General features: G+C 45.9%; 1 protein-coding gene across 1 annotated transcript in view; it reads right to left on the bottom strand.

The window, feature by feature from the left end:
* Positions 1–22,329, bottom strand: part of MSANTD1 (Myb/SANT DNA binding domain containing 1) — a 33,857-nt gene that overhangs the window by 8,878 nt on the left and 2,650 nt on the right. The window contains exon 2 of the mRNA XM_060247287.1: positions 1,514–1,798. Within this exon, the coding sequence (XP_060103270.1) occupies positions 1,514–1,798 (285 nt within the window). The remainder of the gene's footprint in view (positions 1–1,513; positions 1,799–22,329) is intronic.

The following is a 22,329-nucleotide window of genomic DNA, read 5'->3' as shown; positions in this document are numbered from 1 at the left end:
CGCTCAAGGCCAAACCAGGCCTGAGAAAGAAATTGTAACATCAATGTGTGAATGTGCCCTGCATAGTACCCCTCCCTCAAGAATCCCTTTGAAGTGTACCTTATATGATTGCATTCTACTGTATGATCTTTAGTCTTTCAATCTTACTGTAGTTGAGAACCATATCAATAAACTAGTTACTTTGTTTCAACGAAGACTCGCTATTAAATCTTGACAGTGCCTTTCTGGCGAGACGTGCGTCTGGGTTTGGGCCCTCTGGTGCGTGCCTCCCTGCTGGGCCTGCCTGGAGGGAGCTGAGTAACACTCAGCTCCTGCTAGGGGGCTGGGTCTCTCGCCCGTTAATGGCAGGGGAGCGGTCGTGGTGACCCCTAGCCCTGGGCAGGCCTCTGGTGGGGCACCCTTGCTGTTTATTAGAATATTGAATAAAGTGGCCCAATTTTATACCAATCCTCTGTGTCTGATTCTTTATTCCGTCCTTGGGGAGCAATCCAGCTGAGGTCTAAGTGGTGCAGAGTTGCATTGTATTATTACTTTCTGAGCATTTGAAAACTCTGTTCATGCCATCCCAAATGCATTTACCTTTTGAACAACAGTAGTGCCACTTTCAGGATTGCCTCTCAGTCCTCAAGTCTTTGAGCTCCTCATGGAGTGCATCGTTTCATTTGTATGGATGATTCCAGAGTTCCCTCCACAATTTGGAGAAAGTTCATTTAGATTTAAGTTTTTAAGATGTGCATCTGAGTGAACATCTACCTATCCTGTCTTCAGTTTAAAAAAAAAAACATGCTTGAAACAGATGAGGCTTTTGGAAGTGTACAGTGTGTAGCAGTGAGCCTACTGACTGTTGGGTGCAAACTACACAAATCAGTACAGCTTAAAAAAAAATCTAACCAGAATGCCTTAGCTGCTCTCCAGAGAGTCGCTTGGTCCATTCAAATTTTTAACTTTTTCCTTTGAATGATAAAAGCAACCTGGTCGCATCACAACCAGCTTTTAATATTCCCTCTGTTTCAAAAGCTGACTGCAAGTCCTCATGAAACCAATTCAGGTGGGTGGCTGGGTTGGTCTGAAGAAAGAGAACAAAGGTTGACTCCAGCCAGGCATCTTTAAGCTCAATGAAATTTCAGCTTGGGTGTGCATCCACACATCTTCAATACACAAAGAAGTGTGCATGCACACGAAAACTTATACCCAGAATTAAACTTTGTTGGTCTTAAATGTGCCTGACTTGACACAAAGTTTGTTCTAAGACCTCATAATGAGTTCATGAAACTAGTTTCACAGTTCTTGGGATCCTGCTCTAATGGGAGGTAAAGGATAGACCTGCCTCAATTTCTTTGTAGCAAAAGCACTAATCACTCTGCTGAAGACCCTTTACTGGGGAGGTACACCAAACAGAAAGAGGCCCTCATAGCAGTTAAAGGACCCACATACAAAGGGGCCACCATGGCTTACCCACTGCATCCCACACTTGTCCCGCCACAACATGACATCTCAAAGAAAAACGTGTTACCTTAACTTATAGGAAAGTAAGCTAGAAGAGCTCTCGGAATGGTCATCTTCAAAAAATTCTTCTCTCCCTTCATAGGTGAATTGGTTGTATGGCAAGTAGAGAGGGGTGGACTTGGCCGACGGGGACTGGGAGGCCTCTGTCTGGGAGGTGGATGGGCCTGGCTGCTGACTGTCGTGCATTTTCACATCATTGTGCTCAGACACCTTCGACAATATTCTGTCAATGGTTTTAAAATAAGGCCAATCCGGTGCAAGAGTTTCACTGTCAGTCATGCATTTTAACTTCCTATGATGAAAGAAACAAAATTACGTATGAAAAAAATCAGGAATGTGGTGATTTCTTGCAGAATGAAAAGAATTATTTGACAGTCAGTGTTTCAGCATATAAGGATATTTGGGTGTTTTGGTCAAATCAAAGCAGAAGCAAAACAGGTCAGAGTTTAGAATTCATACTTTCATCTGTGGGCTTTTTTGTTTTCAACTCAAAAACATGTGGCAACCCAGTTGAGTGGGAGATGCGTAGCAAGAGCACCCTGCCAGCAAATCTGCTGTAAAGTGACGATGGGGACTTGTCAGTCACAGACCGATTCCCCCAGACTTCTGCTTTCCCTGGATCAAGTGATCAATTCCCCACCAGCTGCTGCAAAGGCACATTTTAGCTCATGGCTCCCTCCAGTTTCCCTCACAGCTTCCTACTCTTTTTTTTCTAAGATTCAGAAGCTGTGAGGGAAATTGGTGGGAGCCGCGAGTCAAAATGCAGCCATGCAGTGACTAGCGGAGAATCAATCGCTTGATGTGAGGAAAGCAGCCGCCTGGGGGCAGAGCGACTGCAAGTGAGGAACTGTGTTAGTGTGTTAAATTACTTCTTTCCAGGGCTTTTTTTGAGCAGGAACATACAGGAATGCAAGTCCAGCTGGCTTGGCATCAGGGGTGTGGCCTAATATGCAAATGAGTTCCTGCTAGATTCCCCCCTACAAAAAACTCTTGTGTGAAACCATGGTGATGTCAGGGGGTGTAGCCTAATGTGCAAATGAATTCCTGCTGAGTTTTTCTACCAAAAAAGCCCTGTTTCTTTCTTTCCCAGTTAACAAATAGTCAAGCCACAAACAGATGAGTGTAATCATTGTGAATGAAGAGTATCTTGATGCCATTGCCTGCAATGATGAAATACTTGACAACACCAAATGTTTGTTCCACTTGTGAACATTAGTGTGTGCATGTGTGTAAACTGTACTCTTGAAGGTGCTGAAATAGCCCCCCAAATCTCCACAAATATCCCATCCCTGAGTTGGCAGCCCTAGAATGAGGCCATGCTGATACCGAAACCTTTATGAGGCATTTGATGAGGGCCACACTTTCTGAAAAGGTCACATAAATGATCCTAACCAATCAGGATTGCCCTGTCTCTGCCGTAAACCCACCAGGTGTTTGCAGCTGGACAAGACTAGGGGAGGGGTCATCACACTGCAGATGAACTATAAATTGCTTTTCATGGATTTTACCAAGTTAAAGGAAATCCTCCTTTTCTCTTGGATAAATATTTGCACATTGATTAGAGAAAGGGAGGGGATGCAAACATTTTCACTTTTTTTTTTTTGCAGTAACCTCCCCATTACTAAATGGGGGCACACTTTGCATCTGATGGAAATATTACTGGAACTTCCCTCCTTTGCTGAAGTCCTGTCCATTATTATTCATTAGGGTTACCAATCCCCAGGTGGCAGCAGGGGATCCCCTGGTTTGGAGACCCTCCCCCCACTTCAGTGTCATCAGAAAGCAGGAAGGGGGAGGGAAATGTCTGCTGGGCACTCCATTATTCCCTATGGAGACCAATTCCTATAGAGTATAATGGAGAACTGATCAATATCTGGGGCTCGGGGGGGGGGCTGTATTTTGAGGTAGAGGTGCCAAATTTGCAGCATAGCATCAGGTGCCTCTTCTCAAAACACCCTCCAAGTTTCAAAAAGATTGGGCCAGGCGGTCCAATTCTATGAGCCCCCAAAGAAGGTGCTCCATCCTTCATTATTTCCAGTGGAGGGAAGGCATTTAAAAGGTGTCCGGTCCCTTTAAATGTGATGGCCAGAACTCCTTTTTTAGTTCAATTATGCTTGTCACAACCTTGCTCCTTGCTCCACCCCCAAAGTCCTCAGATATTTCTTGAATTGGACTTGGCAACTCTATTATTCATTTATATAACTGTGGAGTGAAAGCTGAAGAGAGGGCTGTCATATGTTTTCTAGCTGATTAAAAAGCAATGGGAATGCATCACTCCTTTTTTTTGTTTTCACTTTTAATATGCAAAACAGAGTTGCCAACTTTGGGTTAGGCCATTTCTTGAGATTTAGGGATGAATCCTTTGGAGTAGAATTGCCAGCTCTGGGATGATTTGGGGTAGAGCCAGAGGGGGGCTTCTGGAGTTCTGGCCCTGCTGGTGGAGCTCCTCAGGGCTCCTGGTTTTTGGCCGCTGTGTCACACCGAGTGCTGGACTGGAGGGGCCATTAGCCTGATCCAGCATGGCTTCTCTTCTGTTTGTATGAAGGCGGGGTTTGAGGAGGGCTCCTGGCAGGCTGAAATGCCATCATGTCCCCTTCAGTTTTCTCCAGGGGAACTGATATCTGTCATCTGGAGATCACCTGCAATGCCATTTGGTCTCCAGACCCCACATGGAGGTTGGCAACCCTAAGGGGAAGTTAGTAACATTGTTTTAAAAAATGTTGCTATTGTGGATGCAGGGGTGCCCTGGAGTGGGAAGATCACTTCCAGCGCCTGCCTGGCCCTCCACTCACCCCAGTCTGCTCCCTTCCCACCTGGTCCAGTTCACCACTGCAGCCACCAACCTGGCTTGGGAGGTTTCCTTCAAGAAGGGCCCAGGTTACCTGCCCCTGCCCCTCAAATGCCCCTGGCAAAGCTCTTTCAATTCTTGGCGGGGGCTGCCTGGATCAGGCGCCAAGTCCGAAGTGTGTAAAGAAGCCAGCAAAGCCTGAAAAGATGCCATTAAAAGATTCCATTCAGAATAGAAAAAATCAAAAGGTTTCCCCCTCCAAAAAAAAAGCACTCTTACAAGTTTAAAGTTGCCAAGCAAAGAGGAACAATAAACTTTTCTCTCACATATCTGAACTGAACTTATCCCCTAACAAACATCCTCGGCCCTGAGTCCTTCCCGAGGCCAAGCTGGCATGGCCCCCACACCCCACTGGCAACAGCCACCCTGCGAAAGCTGCTCAGGGCCAGCCAAAATCCCGGCCTAGTTACCAACATGAGCCAGGGAGGCTGAGGGCTGCCAACCCCTGGCTGGAAAATCCCGAGTAGGCTTCCTAATCCCCAGGTCCCAGAGGGGGATCCCCCGGTTTTACAGGCTTCCCCCCTCCCCCAGCTGGCCGGCGGGGGAAGCCCCGCCCCCAGAGCCATCATGCACCTCCAGGAACGATTCCCATAGGGAATGATGGGGAATTGAACCGCAGTATCGGGGGCTCTGGGGGGGCTGTTTTTTGAGATAGAGGCACCAAATTTTCAGTATAGCATCTAGTACCTCTCCCCAAAATACCTACCAAGTTTCAAAAAGATTGGACCGGGGGGTCCAATTCTATGAGCCCTAAAAGAAGGTGCCCCTATCCTTCGTTATTTCCTATGGAAGGAATGCATTTAAAAATTTGTGCAGTCCCTTTAAATGTGATGGCCAGAACTCCCTTGAAGTTCAGTTATGCTTGTCACACCCTTGCTCTCAGCTCCACCCCCAATGTCTCCTGGCTCCACCCCCAAAGTCCCCAGATATTTCTTAATTTGGACTTGGCAACCCTAATCCCGAGGGATTTGGGGAGACAGCCTGGGGGGAAGGGCCTCAGTGGGGAGTAATGCCAAAGATCCACCCTCTGAATCTGTCATTTCCTCCAGGAAATCTGGTCTTTGGAGATCAGTTGCAACTCCAGGAGATCTCCAGGCCCTATCTGCAAGATAGCCATCCGAGGGAAGTTTCTGCTGTTCCAGTCTGGGGCCACCTGGGCAATGTTGGGAGCTGGCTACAGGGATTGTAACTCCTCAGTGCTGAACTGCCTTTTGTGAGGCCTGAATGGGTCATGGAAAGACTGCTGCTCCCATCTTGTCCAGCTCCTAAGTCAAGAGCTCTCCCCACTCCAAGTCCTGTTCTCTGTGCCCTGGATGGTGGTGACCAGAGTCAGGGCTTTTTCAGTGGTGGCACCTTGCCACTGGAACACCCTTCCCTTTGAGGTTTGCCTGGTGCCCACCTGTCACAGAGAGTAGGACTTATTCTCTTTTAGGCACCAGATCCAAATTCCTCTTTTCCCTCCAGTCTTTTAATTAAGGGGCTGATTTTTTTAATGTTATGTTTACAGTCTGCTTCTAACCTGAGACCTGTTTTATGAGATTTGTTTTAAACTGTTCCAGAAAATTCGCTATGATATTAATTATTTTTGTGTATATACTCAGTACAGAATTTCCACTTTGGATTGATCAAACACTATGTTTATGGAATGTTGGGTTACTGTGGTGTTTGTAAACAGTATTAAGTGAAAATTCTTTACTGAGTAAATACACAAAAATAATTAATGTTATAGTGAATTTTCTGGAGAGTTTATTGAGAATTCTTTGTATTGTATGCAACCCCTGTATATTTTTTCCACCTGGAGGTTGAGAACCCTAGCTCACGATAGACATTTTATGAATGAATGAATGAATGGCTTCTTTGGTAGAACAAGCCTAGCAGGAACTCATTGCCACACCCCCTGCCACCAAGCCAGCCGGAACTGTGTTCCTGTGCATTCCTACTCAACACCCCCCCCCCCCGAATGAATGAATGCTAAATTTAGAAGTTGACACCTGGAGATATCCCACTATTACAATTGATCTCCAGAATCTGAAGAAAATGGCAGCTTTGGAGGTTGGACTGTATGGCACATTATGGCATGATGAGGCCAGGGCCGCCCCTGGCACTAAGCAAACTAGGCAATTGCCTAGGGCGCTGGCCTTCTCAGGGTGCCAAATTGGATACCCCCATTTTATCACATTATCAGTGGTGGTGGGGGGTGTGTGTGCCAGAAATTAGCTTTGCCTAGGATGCCAGACAGTCTAAGGCCGGCTCCACTTCCAAATATCTAGGTATTTCCCAGTCCCAGTTTTAACTGTTGCAGTAGGTTACTATCACTGCATGATATTTATACTTGATACCATTTCTTGTATTAACAGATCATGTTTAATAATTACCTTGTTTCAGATTTCTGAAATTTGTTGGTCCTGAAGGTGCTACTGGGCTCAAACCTTGTTCTATTGCTTCAGACCAAAACGGCTGCCCCCACCTGAATCTACCCTCATATAAGGCACGTAACGTCATTCTGCAGTGTATGAAGTGTGGAATCAGGGTTTGTGCACATCAAGTGAACCAGACGCCTGTCTTTGGGTGCTTTTTAAAGATCATTCCGGTTTCTTTTTGCTAAGACTGCTTGATCTGCTGAATGAAAACAGGATTTCCCCCTCTTGGGTTTTGTAAAAAAGCTTTCAAAATAAATTATAAATCATTCTGCTTATGTGCCAATTGGTGGCTAAAGAGAGAAGAGGGGCGCAAAAGTGCAGTACTTAAGTTGTGTGCCTGCCATGAATGAATTATTCAAGTAGCAGGGAAAATGGTAAAATATTCAACTGTAACTTTCTGCAGCCATCTGAAGGGCACGAGCCCTTTCCAGGCCTGGAGGCTGAATGCCAGAGGGGGGAGGGGGAATCAGGCCATGTTTGGTGGTCCGATGGGAAGGTCTGTGTGTGGTGTTTTCACTACGTAAATATTTGGGTGTGTTTTATGTATAGATTTTAATGTGGAGCTTTATGTTATGCTGCTGTGGCTTAAAGGGCAGGCCTGTCGAGTGAGGAGGGGCGCTGGATGAGTGAGGGAAGTGGGTTGTAATTGGATGGCAGCTCTTCCCAAAGTGGGGCGGGGCTGCTTCAGAGAGGCTTTGGGGGCAGAGAGCTGAGCGGGTGAAGCGCTGTGAGAGGAGCCCGTGTGCTGCGTGGCAGTTATTCACCTAAGTGGCAGGTGAGGAAATTAAGTATTTGTGGCTAAGTTTACTTCAGGGACTTCAGAGAACCAGGAGAAACAGCACACACCAATTGGGAACCCTTTTGCTTCTGTACCTATCTGGAACCACCACGCTTATTAACCATACAGCAAACGTTACACTGCTATACTAATAAATAAAGTCTATTTATGTTTAAGAGAAACAACGGTTCTATTTAGATAGATTCAGGTGGGTCGCCATGTTGGTCTGAAGCAACAAAACAAAGTTGGAGTCCAGTCAGGCACCACTGAGACCAGCAAAGTTTTATTCAAGGTATAAGCAGCATATGAAAGCTTATATCCAGAATTAAACTTTGTTGGTCTTAATGCTGCCACTGGACTTAAACTTTGTTTCCCTTTACCTCAGAGCCCCCCCTCACACACACACTCTGCGTAGCAACCCTGCGATTCCTTGGGGTCTCCCATCCAAGGACTGACCAGCACCAACCTGCTTAGCTTCTGAGGTCTGACAAGATCAGCTAGCCTGGGCTATCCAGAGCAGGGGTTTTGTTTCTTTTAGCATTTCTTGAAACAAAGAGGAGACAAGGGAAATGTTAAATTGGGGGATGAGAGGCAACTGCACAGGGCTAGTTTTCCAGCCCAGTGAAGAAAGCGCCAATGAGCCAGAGGGCCGACAGGTGACAGGCCTTCCGCCTGGGCGTATGCTGCTTGTGGAGCCCCTGTGGAGCCCCTGTAAGAGGGAGGGACCCATGGGCCTTTGTCTTGGGTGTGAAAAAAGAACCTGGGTAGTGATGCGTCATGGATGCAGCAGAGCACATCTGGCAACACCCCAACTCAGCCAGGAAGCAAGCTAATGCATCCACATTTTCCATTCAAGAGCTCCCACGGAACTCATTATTGTTGTCTCTCTTCAAAAGTCTCCTTTGGGCACTGCAGTCATGTAGCCTACCAACTGCGTATCAGGATTCTCCTGAGACATGCCATCACCACATTGTATGAACAAGGGCAACACACATCTTTACCATGTACGTACAGCCTCTGTATACAATAAGTTGAACTCTGAAAAATTCAGTTTGCATGTACCATAGCTGTACACACATGGTAAATATACAGACTGTCCCTGTTCACATGCAATGGCACATATCAGGCAATCATGGATAGTTGAGGCTGCTGATAAATGTTAGAAATACTTAAGAAGAAAGGGGTTCAAGAGGGGTGGGAGTTCCTTAAAAACGAAATATTGAAAGTACAATCCCAGACTATTCCTATGAGAAGAAAAAACGGGAGTATCCTAAGAAGCCAAGGGGGCTCCATAAACAGCTCTCTAATGACTTGAGAAATAAAAAAGACTCCTTTAGGAAATGGAAGGAGGGCCTTATAACCAAGGATGAATATAAACAAATCACCTGTGCTTGTAGAGAAAGAGTTAGGAAAACTAAAGCTCAGTAAGAGCTTAGGCTAGCCAAAGATGCTAAAAATAACAAAAAAGGGTTATTTTCTTATGTTCAGAGTAAGAAAAACAGCAAGGACATGGTAGGCCATTGTGAGGGCAGGAAAGTGAAATTTTAACCGGTGATGAAGAGAGTCTTCTCTTCTCAGGGAAACCGTGCTCAACAAGGCAAAAATAGAACATATAATGAGAGAAGGGAGTTGCAACCTAAGATCAGCATAGGGGTACAACATAAACACCTAGTCACTTTAAATGAAACAAAGTCCTCAGGGCCAGATGAACTGCATCCAAGGGTACTAAAAGAGCTTGCAGATGTAATTTCTGAGCCTCTGGCCATTATTTTTGAGAATTCTTGGAGAACAGGAGAAGTGCCAGAAGACTGGAGGCGGACAAATGTTGGCATCTTCAAGAAGGGGAAAAAGGAGGGTCTAGGTAGCTACTGACCCATCAGGTTGACATCTATACCTGGAAAAGTTTTAGAACAAATCATCAAACAATCAGTCCTGGAACAATTAAAATGGATGGCTGTATGGGTTTCTCAAGAACAAGTCATGTCAGACTAATCTGATCTCTTTTTTTGAGAAAGTTGCCACCTTGCTGGATCAGGGGAATGCTGTAGACATCATTTATCTTGATTTCAGTAAGGCTTTTGATAAGGTTCCAAATACTATCCTTGTTGACAAGTTGGTAAAATGTGGTTTGGATTCTGTTACCGTTAGGTGGATCTGTAACTGGCTGACAGATTGCACCCAAAAAGTGCTTGTGAATGGTTCCCCATCCTCTTGGAGAGGAATAACAAGTGGAGTGCCTCAAGGATCTGTCCTGGGACCTGTTTTGTTCAACATCCTTATCAATGATTTGGATGAAGGAATCGAGGGAATGCTATAAAATTTGAAGATGATACTAAATTGGGAGGGGTTGCAAATACAGTACAAGACAGAAATAAGATACAGGATGATCTTGATAGGCTGGAAAATTGGGCTGTAAGCAATAACATGAATTTTAACAGAGATAAATGTAAAGTTCTGCATTTAGGTAGGAAAAATCCAATGCATGGTTATAGGATGGGAGAGACTTGTCTTAGCAATAGTATGTGCGAAAAGGATCTAGGGGTCTTAGTGGATCATACGCTGAACATGAGTCAACAGTGTGATGCGGTGGCTAAAAAGGCAAATGCAGTTTTGGGATGTATCAACTGAAATATAGTGTTCAGATCACGTGAAGTGATGGTATCGCTTTACTCCGCTCTGGTAAGACCTCGCCTGGAGTATTGTGTTCAGTTTTGGGCACCACATTTTAAGAAGGATATAGACAAGCTGGAACAGGTCCAGAGGGGGCGACGAAGATGGTGATGGGGCTGGAGACCAAGTCCTATGAAGAAAGGTTAAAGGAGCTGGGGATATTTAGCCTGGAGAGGAGGCAGCTGAGAGGTGATATGATCACCATCTTCAAGTACTTGAAGGGTTGTCATATAGAGGATGGTGCAGAATTGTTTTCTGTGGTCCCAGAAGGTAGGACCAGAATCAATGGGCTGAAATTACATCAAAAGAGTTTCCAACTCAATGTTAGGAAGAACTTCCTGACAGTCAGAGCAGTTCCTCAGTGGAACAGGCTTCCTTGGGAGGTGGTGGGCTCTCCCTTCCTTGGAGGTTTTTAAACAGAAGCTGGATGGCCATCTGACAGCAATGCAGATCCTGTGAATTTAGGGGTAGGTAATTTGGAGTTTCCTGCATTGTGCAGGGGGTTGGACTAGATGACCCTTGAGGTCCCTTCCAACTCTATGATTCTATGAAAGTGGCATAAGGCCCGTAGTTGGCTGCTTACATTGTTAATGTGCTGCAACCATGGATCCATGGGGAATGGGTTTGGTTTTTTTCAAAGTCCTGCATTGTGTGCATACAAATGGATGAGTGCATGAATGCTCCCCAAAGTGGTGTTGGAGGGGGGAAAGGACACACTGGAGCGGAGCAATTGCACTGCTCATGAATTTTCATGGGCTGCTGGGGCAATCAGACGCCCAGAAACCCGCCATGGAAACGCTTTCCCAGGAAGTCAGTGGGAATTTGCCAGTGGCTATTTGATCCATCTGGGAGTTGTCGAGGGGCCAGAAGTGCTGGTAGGCTCATGCCCATGCAATCCAGGGGGAGGGGTGGCTATTGCTCATGCGATTGCCAAGCCATGGAGGTGACTGAGCCTCAGGTCCCCAGCCGGGAACTCTCGCTTGCTGCCTGTTGAGAATCATTGAGGTCATTTTGTCTATTTAAAAAATCTTCTATTAACTGACTCGCCTTTGTTCTGGTGTGTGAGCAGGAGACTTTTGCCTCAAAGAGAGGTTCTGGTGGGCTGCAGTTAGAGGCACCCAGTTTACATTTGTAATCCCTAAATATTCATTTTAACAAATAAGTTAAAGCATTTGAATCAGGTATTTCAAGTATGAAATACTTGACTGTTCTTCAGTTATGTACATGTCTCTGGTTATAAAATAACACACTACCAAGACTAAAACAGGTTAAAGAAGCCCTCAGCTGTCAGCGTTTATTTTTTGTCTGCTTGCAGATGACCAAGAGAAGAATAGGAAACCTTGAGATACTGATATGTACCACCGTCTCCAAAAAGGTCCTCCTAGATTGTAATGATGTGATTCATGTTGCTAAGAATGTGAATTATACTTACATTTTATTTATTTGTTTGTTTAAGAACATAAGAACCTAAGAAAAGCTGTGTTGGATCAGGCCAATGGCCCATCCAGTCCAACACTCTGTGTCACACAGTGGTCAATATATGTGTGTGTGTGTATACACACACACACACACACATATACATACATACACACACACACACACACACATATATACAGACATATATACTGTGGCTAATAGCCACTGATGGACCTCTGCTCCATATTTTTATCCAATCCCCTTTTAAAGCTAGCTATGTTTGTAGCTGCCACCACCTCCTTTGGCAGTGAAGTCCACATGTTAATCACCCTTTGGGTGAAGAAGTACTTTTTTTTATCCATTTTAACTTGACTGCTCAGCAATTTCATTGAATACCCACGGTTCTTGTATTGTGAGAAAGGGAGAAAAGTACTTCTTTCTCTACTTTCTCCATCCCATGCATAATCTTCTAAACCTCTATCATGTCACCCCGCAGTCAACGTTTCTCCAAGCTAAAGAGCCCCAAGTGTTTTAACCTTTCTTCATAGGGAAAGTGTTCCAAACCTTTTATCATTCTAGTTGCCCTTTTCTGGACTTTTTTCAATGTTATAATATCCTTTTTGAGGTGCAGTGACCAGAATTGTACACAGTATTCCAAATGAGACCGCACCATCGATTTATACAGGGGCATTATGATACTGGCTGATTTGTTTTCAATTCCCTTCTAAATCATTCCTAGGATGGTGTTGGCCTTATTTATTGCAATTGCACATTGCTTTGACATTTTTAGTGAGTTATTACCACGACCCCAAGATCTCTTTCTTGGTCAGTCTCTGCCAGTTCACAACCCATCAACTTGTACTTGTAGCTGGGATTCTTGGCCCCAATGTGCATTACTTTGCACTTGGCCACACTGAACCTCATCTGCCACGTGGACGCCCACTCACCCAGCCTCAACAGATCCCTTTGGAGTGCCTCACAATCCTCTCTGGTTCTCACCACCCTGAACAATTTAGTGTCATCTGCAAACTTGGCCACTTCACTGCTTACTCCCAACTCCAGATCATTAATGAACAAGTTAAAGAGCATGGGACCCAATACTGAGCACCCCACTGCTTACCGTCCTACACTGTGAAGACTGCCCATTTATATTCACTCTCTGCTTCCTATTAATTAGCCAGTTTTTGATCCACAAGAGGACCTGTCCTTTTACTCCATGACTCTCGAGCTTACTAAGGAGCCTTTGATGAGGAACTTTATCAAAGCTTTCTGGAAGTCAAGGTAAACAATATCTATTGGGTCCCCTATGCCCACATATTTGTTCACCCCTCAAAGAAATGTAACAGGTTAGTGAGGCAAGATCTTCCCTTACAGAACCCATGCTGAGTCTTCCTCAATAACTTGTGTTCATCGACGTGCCTACTCATTCTGTCCTTGCTTTCTACTAACTTTCCCGGTATTGAAGTCAGACTGACTGGCCTGTAATTTCCTGGATCTCCTCTGGAACCCTTTTTAAAGATGGGGGTGACATTTGCTACCTTCCAGTACTCAGGAACGGAGGCAGATTTCAATGAAAGATTACATATTTTTGTCAGGAGATCCACAAGTTCAACTTTGAGTTCTTTCAGAACTCTCGGATGTATGCCATCCGGACCTGTGACTTATTAGTTTTTAATTCGTCAATCAGTTGTAGGACCTCCTCTCGTCACCTCAATTTGACTCAGGTCTTTCAACACCCCTTCCAAAATTAGCGGTTCTGGAGGAGGCAAACACTTCTCATCTTCCACAATGAAGACGGAGGCAAAAAATTCATTCAGCTTCTCAGCCATTTCCCTGTCCTCCTTCAGTAATCCTTTTACCCCTTGGTCATCCAAGGGCCCCACCGCCTCCCTCGCTGGTTTCCTGCTTCTAATATATTTGAAGAAATTTTTATTGTTGGTCTTTATGTTTTTTGCAATATGCTCCTCATAGTCCCTTTTTGCCTGCCTGATCACAGTCTTGCATTTGATTTGCCACAGCCTGTGTTCCCTTTTATTAATCTCACTTGGACTAGCTTTCCACTGCTTAAAGGAGTCCTTCTTATCTTTTACAGCTTCCATTACTTTGTTTGTGCCTTTCCTAACTTTTGTTATATATTTTATCTGAGCTTCTAGGATTGTAGTTTTAAATAGCCTCCAAGCTTCCCCAAGGGTTTTGACTGTATTTACCTTTCCTATCAGTTTCCTCTTCACATGCCTCCTCATCTCAGAGAATTTACCCCTTTTAAAGTTAAATGTGGTTGTGCTGGTCTTTTGGGGCAACTCCCTATTTATACAAATGGTGAAATCAATAACGTTATGGTCACTGCTCCCAAGCGGCGCGATCACTTTTACATTTCTCACCAAGTCTTGGGCATTACTTAGGACCAAATCCAGGATCGCCCACCCCTGGTAGGTTCTACGACCATCTGCTCCATAGCACAGTCATTGAGAGCATCTAGAAACTCAATCTCTTTCTCTTGACCTGAACACATATTGACCCAATCAGTCTGTGGGTAGTTAAAATCACATATTACTAATGCGAAGGTTGACCCAAACTGCTGGAAAGGTTGCAGGCAAATTGGAACTTTCCTTCACTGCTGGTGGGAGTGTCCTGAGATTAAGGCTTTCTGGAGGAGTATTCTAGAAATAATATCAGAGATAGTTGGGAGCATTATCCCATTGACACCTGAAGTGATAGTGTTGAATATATGGCCTGATTCTGAGCTTTCATCTCTAAAACAAGAATTAGTTGCATTATTACTTCTGGCTGGAAAGATTGCTATTGCCAATTGCTGGAAACAAACTAAAAGTCCTACCCTTCAAAGCTGGAGTAATAAAGCCTGGGACATATTAATTCAAGACAAGTTAGCTACCAGTATCTCTTTATTAGACAACGCAAAAGCGGGAGGCTGGTTTACAGAAAAATGGTTTTGTTTTCTTGAATATGTTAATAATAAGAATACTGCATTTGGTAAAATTCTGGTAAAATATATGAATTTCATGATTTACTAATTTTTTTGACTGATGGACAGATACTTTTCCCTCTTTCAAGGATGGTTGGTGTACTGATATATATATACTGGTATGAATTGTACCTCTGATAAGGCATGTGATGAGCCTGAGCCTGCCTTTGGCAGGGGAGGGCGGGATATAAGAATAAATTTATTATTATTATTATTATTATTATTATTATTATTATTATTATTATTATTATTATTATTATTATTATTATTATTTATGATGATGGTCTTGTTTGGTTTTTAATATGGGTTGTTGTTATAATTTTAAAAAGTTCTTAATAAAAAATGTAAATTATAAAAAAAAATCACCTATTACAACAGTTTTTATGTTTAGCCGCTATCTTTAATCCTTCCATCATATTATAATCGTCCTCTCTCTCTTGATTTGGTGGGCGATAACAAACTCCCATAGTTAAATTACCTTTTGGGCCCTCTATTTCAACCCAAAGCATTTCTAGAAGGGAATCTAATTCTCTGACCTCAGTCTTACTGGACCATATGCCCTCTCTGACATACAGAGCCACCCCACCTCCAACCCTTCCCTCCCTATCCTTCCGATATAACTTATATCCAGAAATCACCGTGTCCCACTGATTCTCCTCATTCCACCAAGTTTCTGAAATTCCCACAATGTCTATGTTTTCCCCCAGCACTAAACATTCCAACTCACCAATTTTACTTCGAACACTTCTAGCATTTGTGTAGTGCTTAACCACCTTCCAGTCTGTGTCCCATCCCGATGGTGACAGGTAATAGGGCCAGGTTGAATGACTCGCCTCCGTCACTGGTGTTATGCAATGCCAGGTCCATAAATAATAAGACCACCGTCCTTCGAGAATTCTTACTCGAACAGGACATGGACCTGGCACGCGTGACTGAGACCTGGATGCAAGAGGGAGACACAGTGGCCCCTGGGCTACTCAGTCTTTCAGCAGTCACGGACTAGCGGGCAGGGGGGAGGGGTGGCTCTAATCATACAAGAGGCTTACTCCTTTAGGGCTCTCCTGGCCCCGGAGATCGATGGTATTGAATGTTCCGGTCTGGCGTGGAACGTTGGGGAGTGGTTGGCGATTTGGCTGGTGTACCGTCCGCCTAACGCACCAGCCAGTGCCTTACCAGCCCTGATTGAGGCCGCAACAGGCTGGGCATTGGAGTACCCAAGGCTTGTGATCCTGGGTGACTTCAATGTCCATGCCGATGACACAGCCTCTAGTCAGGCGCTGGACCTGGTGTCATCCATGGCGACACTAGGACACTCCCAATTTGTGACATTGCCCACTCACCAGGTGGGGCACATGTTAGATTTGATCTTTGCGGCCGGGATTATGGTGGACGATGTAACTGCTGAGGCGGTGCCATGGTTGGACAACTTTGTCCTGAAGGGTTTGTAGAATCTTTCGGGCTCAAGTGCCGTGTTCTACTGGAGAAAGTTTTTCTTCCAGACGTTTCGTTCTCAGCTGCGGAGAACATCCTCAGTGGCGTTGCTGCCGGAGCAGGCGCTCTGACCTTCTTGGCTGCTGTGCATTGAGTGAGGCCAGGGCTGCTGGAGAGCTGCTATTTCTAGGCTGGGGGGTGGTGGTGAAAGGGCAATTGGTTTGTGGATGTGCCCATTGTTTGGTGGGGCTTCCTGGAAGGGTAGTGATAAGGAAACTGGCTGTTGAATGTGACCATTGTTCTGTGTTAATTGCTGGGAGGGTTGGAAGGGGTGTGAAGATAAGGAAGATGGTTGTTGACTGTGCTGATTGTTCTGTGGAATGTGCTTATTGTTCTGTGATTTTCTGCAATTTATAGTCTGTAGGGTGTTTTGCAGAGCTGGATACCAAGATTGGTGGATGGAAATGCCTTCTTCCTTTCTGTTAAAATTGTGCTGGGGTTTGTCCTGAAGGTTCGTGTGGATGCTCCACCCCAAACCCGTTTGGGCGGTGAGCTTATTTTAGCTTGCCCGTGGAGCCTGATGGACCCAGAACGGTTCCAAACAGCTCTACAGGATCCCTGGCCCTCTGGCAATTCTCTCGATGATCTGGTGGATTCCTGGCATGGCCGGCTCTCCAGAGCCATTGATGAGATTGCACCTTGGCACCCTCTGCGCCCCCGCGTTAGGCTGGCCCTGTGGTATACCCCAGAGCTGCAACAGCTGAAACGAGGACTCAGACAGTTAGAGAGGCAATGGCAGCGTACTCGGGACGAAGCGACTAGAACATCTTATAGAGAGTTTATGAGGTCCTATGAGATGGCAAATGTTTACAAAGCGGTTGTGATGACAACCCTCATCTACGGCTCCGAATCGTGGGTTTTATACCGTCATCACCTGCGACTCCTTGAGCGCTTTCATCAGCGCTGCCTTCGCACCATCCTCAACATCCACTGGAGTGACTTTGTGACCAACACTGAAGTTCTCAAGCGGGCGGAGGTTACCAGCATCGAGGCACTGCTGTTGAAGACGCAGCTGCGCTGGGCAGGGCATATTTCTAGGATGGAAAACCACCGCCTTCCCAAGATTGCCCTGTATGGCGAACTCTCCACCGGCCATCGAAATAGAGGGGCACCAAAGAAGAGGTACAAGGACTCCTTGAAGAAATCCCTTGGCACCTGTCGCATCAACCATCACCAGTGGTCTGACCTAGCCTCAGATCGCAAAGCATGGAGGCACACCATCCACCAGGCTGTCTCTTCCTTTGAGAATGCACGCATAGCTGGTCTTGAGGACAAAAGGAGATTGAGGAAGAATCGCACTGCTACAGCACCAACCCTAAATCAGACTTTTCCCTGCAGCCACTGTGGCCGGACCTGCCTGTCCCGCATTGGTCTTGTCAGCCACCAGCGAGCCTGCAGCAGACGTGGACTATTGCGCCCTTCTTAAATCTTCGTTCACGAAGCCAAGCCGAGATGAGATGGCAGTCAAAGCCACAAAGAAGACTTACTTTGTGGCTAAGATTGCGTCTTCAAATTTGCGCCCAGTGCAATTGTTTAAAACGATTCGGAACCTGACAACACTGCTGCAAGGCAGGCTGAATGCTAAGGAATTAGAGGTAGGCTGTGAGGCTTTTGCGAAGTATTTTGCAGACAAGGTCATGTCGCTCCGCCACGACCTCCCCGCCATATTGGATACAGTAAGTGAACTCAAGGCTCCGTGCCTGTCTTCTGGTTCAATCTTGGATCGCTTCGACACACACAGCCTGGAGGAAGTTGACAGGATTCTCTCTACTGTATGCCCTACAACTTGCGATTTGCACCCATGCCCCTCCTGGCTAATTAAAGCTTGCCAGAGGGAGCTTAGGTGTCCTATATGGGACATCGTAAATAGATCCCTCTCGGAGGGTCTTTTTCCAACGCCTCTTAAAGAGGCAGTGGTCCACCCCCTCCTAAAAAAATTACATCAGACCCGACCGAATTGGTACATTATCGGCCGGTCTCAAATTTACCCTTTTTGGGTAAAATCATTGAGAGGGCAGTGGCGCTACAATTGCAGAGTTTCCTGGATGACACTTCCGTTTTAGATCCATACCAGTCTGGCTTCCGCCCAGGCCATGGGATGGAGACAGTGCTCACTGCCTTCATGGATGATCTCCAGTGGCACCTGGATTGAGGCGGTTCGGCAATACTGTTGTTGTTAGACCTATCGGCTGCGTTCGATATGGTCGACCACAGGTTACTGACCTGCTGCCTTGCCAACGTAGGGATTCAGGGGCTGGCCTTACAATGGCTTTCCTCTTTCCTGGATGGTTGGGGACAAAGAGTGGCGATCGGGGGAAAGCTGTCCCAGAGATACCCACTTAATTGTGGGGTGCCTCAGGGGGCGGTGCTCTCCCCAATGTTGTTTAACATCTACATGCGCCCCCTTACCCAGATTGCCTGGAGGTATGGGCTGGGTTGCCATCAGTACGCTGATGACACCCAGTTCTATCTACTGATGGATGACTGGCCTGGCAATGTCCCAGAAAATCTGGACCAGGTGCTGCAAGCCATGGCAGGCTGGCTCAGGCTGAATGGGTTGAAACTGAATTCAACGAAGACAGAGGTCCTGTGCCTAGGGCGTGGCAGTCTAGGGAGGGAAATTCCCCTACCGGTCTTTGATGGTGCGCTACTGAAAACAGTGCGGGATATAAATTAAAAATTATTATTATTGTATACAAACATAAGAGAACATAAGAACATAAGGGAAGCCATGTTGGATCAGGCCAACGGCCCATCCAGTCCAAAACTCTGTGTCACACAGTGGCAAAAAGTTTTTATATAAACACACACACTGTGGCTAATAGCCACTGATGGACCTGTGCTCCATATTTTTATCTAAACCCCTCTTGAAGGTGACTATACTTGTGGCCGCCACCACCTCCTGCGGCAGTGAATTCCGCAGGTTAATCACCCTTTGGGTGAAGAAGTACTTCCTTTTATCCGTTTTAACCTGTCTGCTCAGCAATTTCATCGAATGCCCACGAGTTCTTGTATTGTGAGAAAGGGAGAAAAGTACTTCTTTCTCTACTTTTTCCATCCCATGCATTATCTTGTAAACCTCTATCATGTCACCCCACAGTCGACGTTTCTCCAAGCTAAAGAGTCCCAAGCGTTTCAACCTTTCTTCATAGGGAAAGTGTTCCAGCCCTTTAATCATTCTAGTTCCCCTTTTATGGACTTTCCCCAATGCTATAATATCCTTTTTGAGGTGTGGCGACCAGAACTGCACACAGTACTCCAAATGAGACCGCACCATCGATTTATACAGGGGCATTATGATACTGGCTGATTTGTTTTCAATTCCATTCCTAATAATTCCCAGCATGGCGTTGGCCTTTTTTATTGCAAACGCACACTGTCTTGACATTTTCAGTGAATTATCTACCACGACCCCAAGATCTCTCTCTTGGTCAGTCTCTACCAGTTCACACCCCATCAACTTGTATTTGTAGCTGGGATTCTTGGCCCCAATGTGCATTACTTTGCACTTGGCCACATTGAACCGCATCTGCCACGTTGACACCCACTCACCCAGCCTCAACAGATCCCTTTGGAGTTCCTCACAATCCTCTCTGGTTCTCACCATCCTGAACAATTTAGTGTCATCCGCAAACTTGGCCACTTCACTGCTCACTCCCAACTCTAAATCATTTATGAACAAGTTAAAGAGCATGGGACCCAGTACCGAGCCCTGTGGCACCCCACTGCTTACCGTCCTCCACTGCGAAGACTGCCCATTTATACTCACTCTCTGCTTCCTATTACTCAGCCAGTTTTTGATCCACAAGAGGACCTGTCCTTTTACATCTATAATTCCCCAGGCAAGTTAGGCCTGCAACCTTCCTCCTGCTGCCTCGAGACTTTGGCAGACACTCCATACTGTTTGTCACCATCTCAGTGGACAATTCTGATCCATTACCCAGTAGAAAAGCAACAGAATTCTGATCCATTACCCAGTAGAAAAGCAACTCTTTGAGATGAGTCCTCCCGAACCAGAGACGTTTCATCTCCTGTCAGCTTTCCCCCAAGATTTAGTTTAAAAACTGCTCTGCCACCTTTTTTGATTTTAGGCGCCAGCAGCCTGGTTCTATCCGGGGACAAGTGGAGACCGTCTTTTTTGTACAGCTCCCGCTTGTTCCAGAAAGCATCCCAGTGCCTAACAAACTTAAACCCTTCCTCCTTGCACCATCGTCTCATCCACACATTGAGACTTCTAATTTGAGCCTGTCTCTCCAGCCCTGCACGTGGAACAGGTAGCACTTCTGAGAAGGCTACCTTGGAGGTCCTGGCCTTAAGTCTCCCGCCTAGCAGCCTAAAGTTTTCCTCCAGGACCTCACGACTGCATTTCCCCACATCGTTGGTGCCAACATGCACCACGACCACTGGCTCTTCCCCAGCACTGTCTATCAGCCTATCTACAACACGCATAATGTCTGCTACCTTCACACCAGGCAGGCAAGTCACCATAACGTCAGTACGAGAGGGGTGATGAGAATGAGCGAGAGAGACACGTGTTTGTGCAAGAGCGTGTGTGTGCGCGCAGCGTGTCAGGTCTCCACTGAGACTTTGCCGGGGAAGAAGAGGCGGCTTAGTCAATATCACTGCTTCCTCCTCCTTGTTCGGTGGCTGTTGACTCTCGGGTAGCCTGAAGTGCCGGATTGTAATTCTTGGTGAATTCAGAGCCGGGGCAGTTAAGTTATTTTAAAATTAAGGGGAGGGACGGTGGCTCAGTGATAGAGCATCTGCTTGAGAAGCAAAAGGTCCCAGGTTCAATGGAACTTAGCACCAAAATTGTTTGCAAATTGTTTAATATTTAAAGTGCAATGGTTAATTTTAATTGATCTTACTGTAATTGTTTTTAGGGTTTTATGTTTTTATTGTGGATATTTAATGTTGTTAGCAGCCCTGAACCTGCTTCGGTGGGGAGGGCGGGATATAAATGCGAAAATAAATAAATAAATAAAAATCCCCGGCATCTCCAAAAAAGGGTCCAGGCAAAGAGGCGTGAAAAACCTCAGCTTGAGACCCTGCAGAGCCGCTGCCAGTCTGAGTAGACAATACTGACTTTGATGGACCCAGGGTCTGATTCAGTAGAAGGCAGCTTCATATATGTTCAGGTTCAAGTCACCATACAGTCAGTACACGGTTTTACTACCCAGCTGCCTACTTGCCTAAGGATTGAATCACCAACTACCAAGACTGCCCCCCCTCCCTGCCCAGGGATGGTTGCTTGGCATGAAAGGATACCCGCTCACCAACTGAGGAAGAGGTGCCTTCTGAGGGCGCATTCTCCTTATCCTCAGCATGGTCCCCTGTTCCCTCTCGACCCTCATGCTTCCTGGGAGCAACGGGGCTGCCACGTTCAGAGTGGGGCTCATCTAATACGTTCCCGAAAGTCTTCTCTGAGTGCCTGACTCTCTCTGCTTCTCCAGGTCAGTCACCTCGGCCTCAAGGGTACGAACTCATTCCCTGAGTACCAGGAGCTCCTTGCATCGAGCACACACCCAAGACTTCTGTCCTGTGGGCAGATAGTCATACATGTGACACTCAGTGCAAAACAATGGAAAGCCCCCACTCCCCTGCTGGCATTCTACCTTCATGATAGCTTTTTTAAAATATACAGTTCTCTTTTAAATCCTGTTTGTTTATGTGGCTCTCCTTCTGGAGGGTCTACTTACCTTATTGGGAACAATTTACCTTATTGGGAACCTTATTACCTTATTATTTATTTTATTCAATTTTTAGCCTGCCCTTCCCGTAGAACAGGGTCAGGGCGGGTTACATCATTTTCCAAGGTGAACAGTTGTTTGGTTCAGTGTACTAAACATGGTACTAAAAAAAGGTAAAGGTAGTCCCGCTGTGCAAGCACCAGTCGTTTCTGACTCTGAGGTGACGTCGCAGCATGACGTTTTCATGGCAGACTTTTTACGGGGTGGTTTGCCACTGCCTTCCCTGGTCATCTACGCTTCCCCCCTAGCAACCTCGGAAGGATGGAAGGCTGAGTCAACCTGGAGCCAGCTACCTGAACCCAGCTTCCACCAGGATCGAGCTCAGGTTGTGAGCAGAGCTTGGACTGCAGGACTGCAGCTTCCCGCTCTGTGCCACGGGGCTCTCTAAACTACACCTTCACTAGTCCTAATCAGATGCAAACAGGAACAAAACCAGCCAGGGCTGAACTAGAGTCCAGGAACCACTG

The sequence above is a fragment of the Heteronotia binoei genome, chromosome 9, assembly GCF_032191835.1.
Source record: "Heteronotia binoei isolate CCM8104 ecotype False Entrance Well chromosome 9, APGP_CSIRO_Hbin_v1, whole genome shotgun sequence".
NCBI classification, from domain to species: Eukaryota; Metazoa; Chordata; class Lepidosauria; order Squamata; family Gekkonidae; genus Heteronotia; species Heteronotia binoei.
Note: the sequence above shows the minus strand (reverse complement) of the source record. Positions and strands in the feature narration are given on the sequence as shown.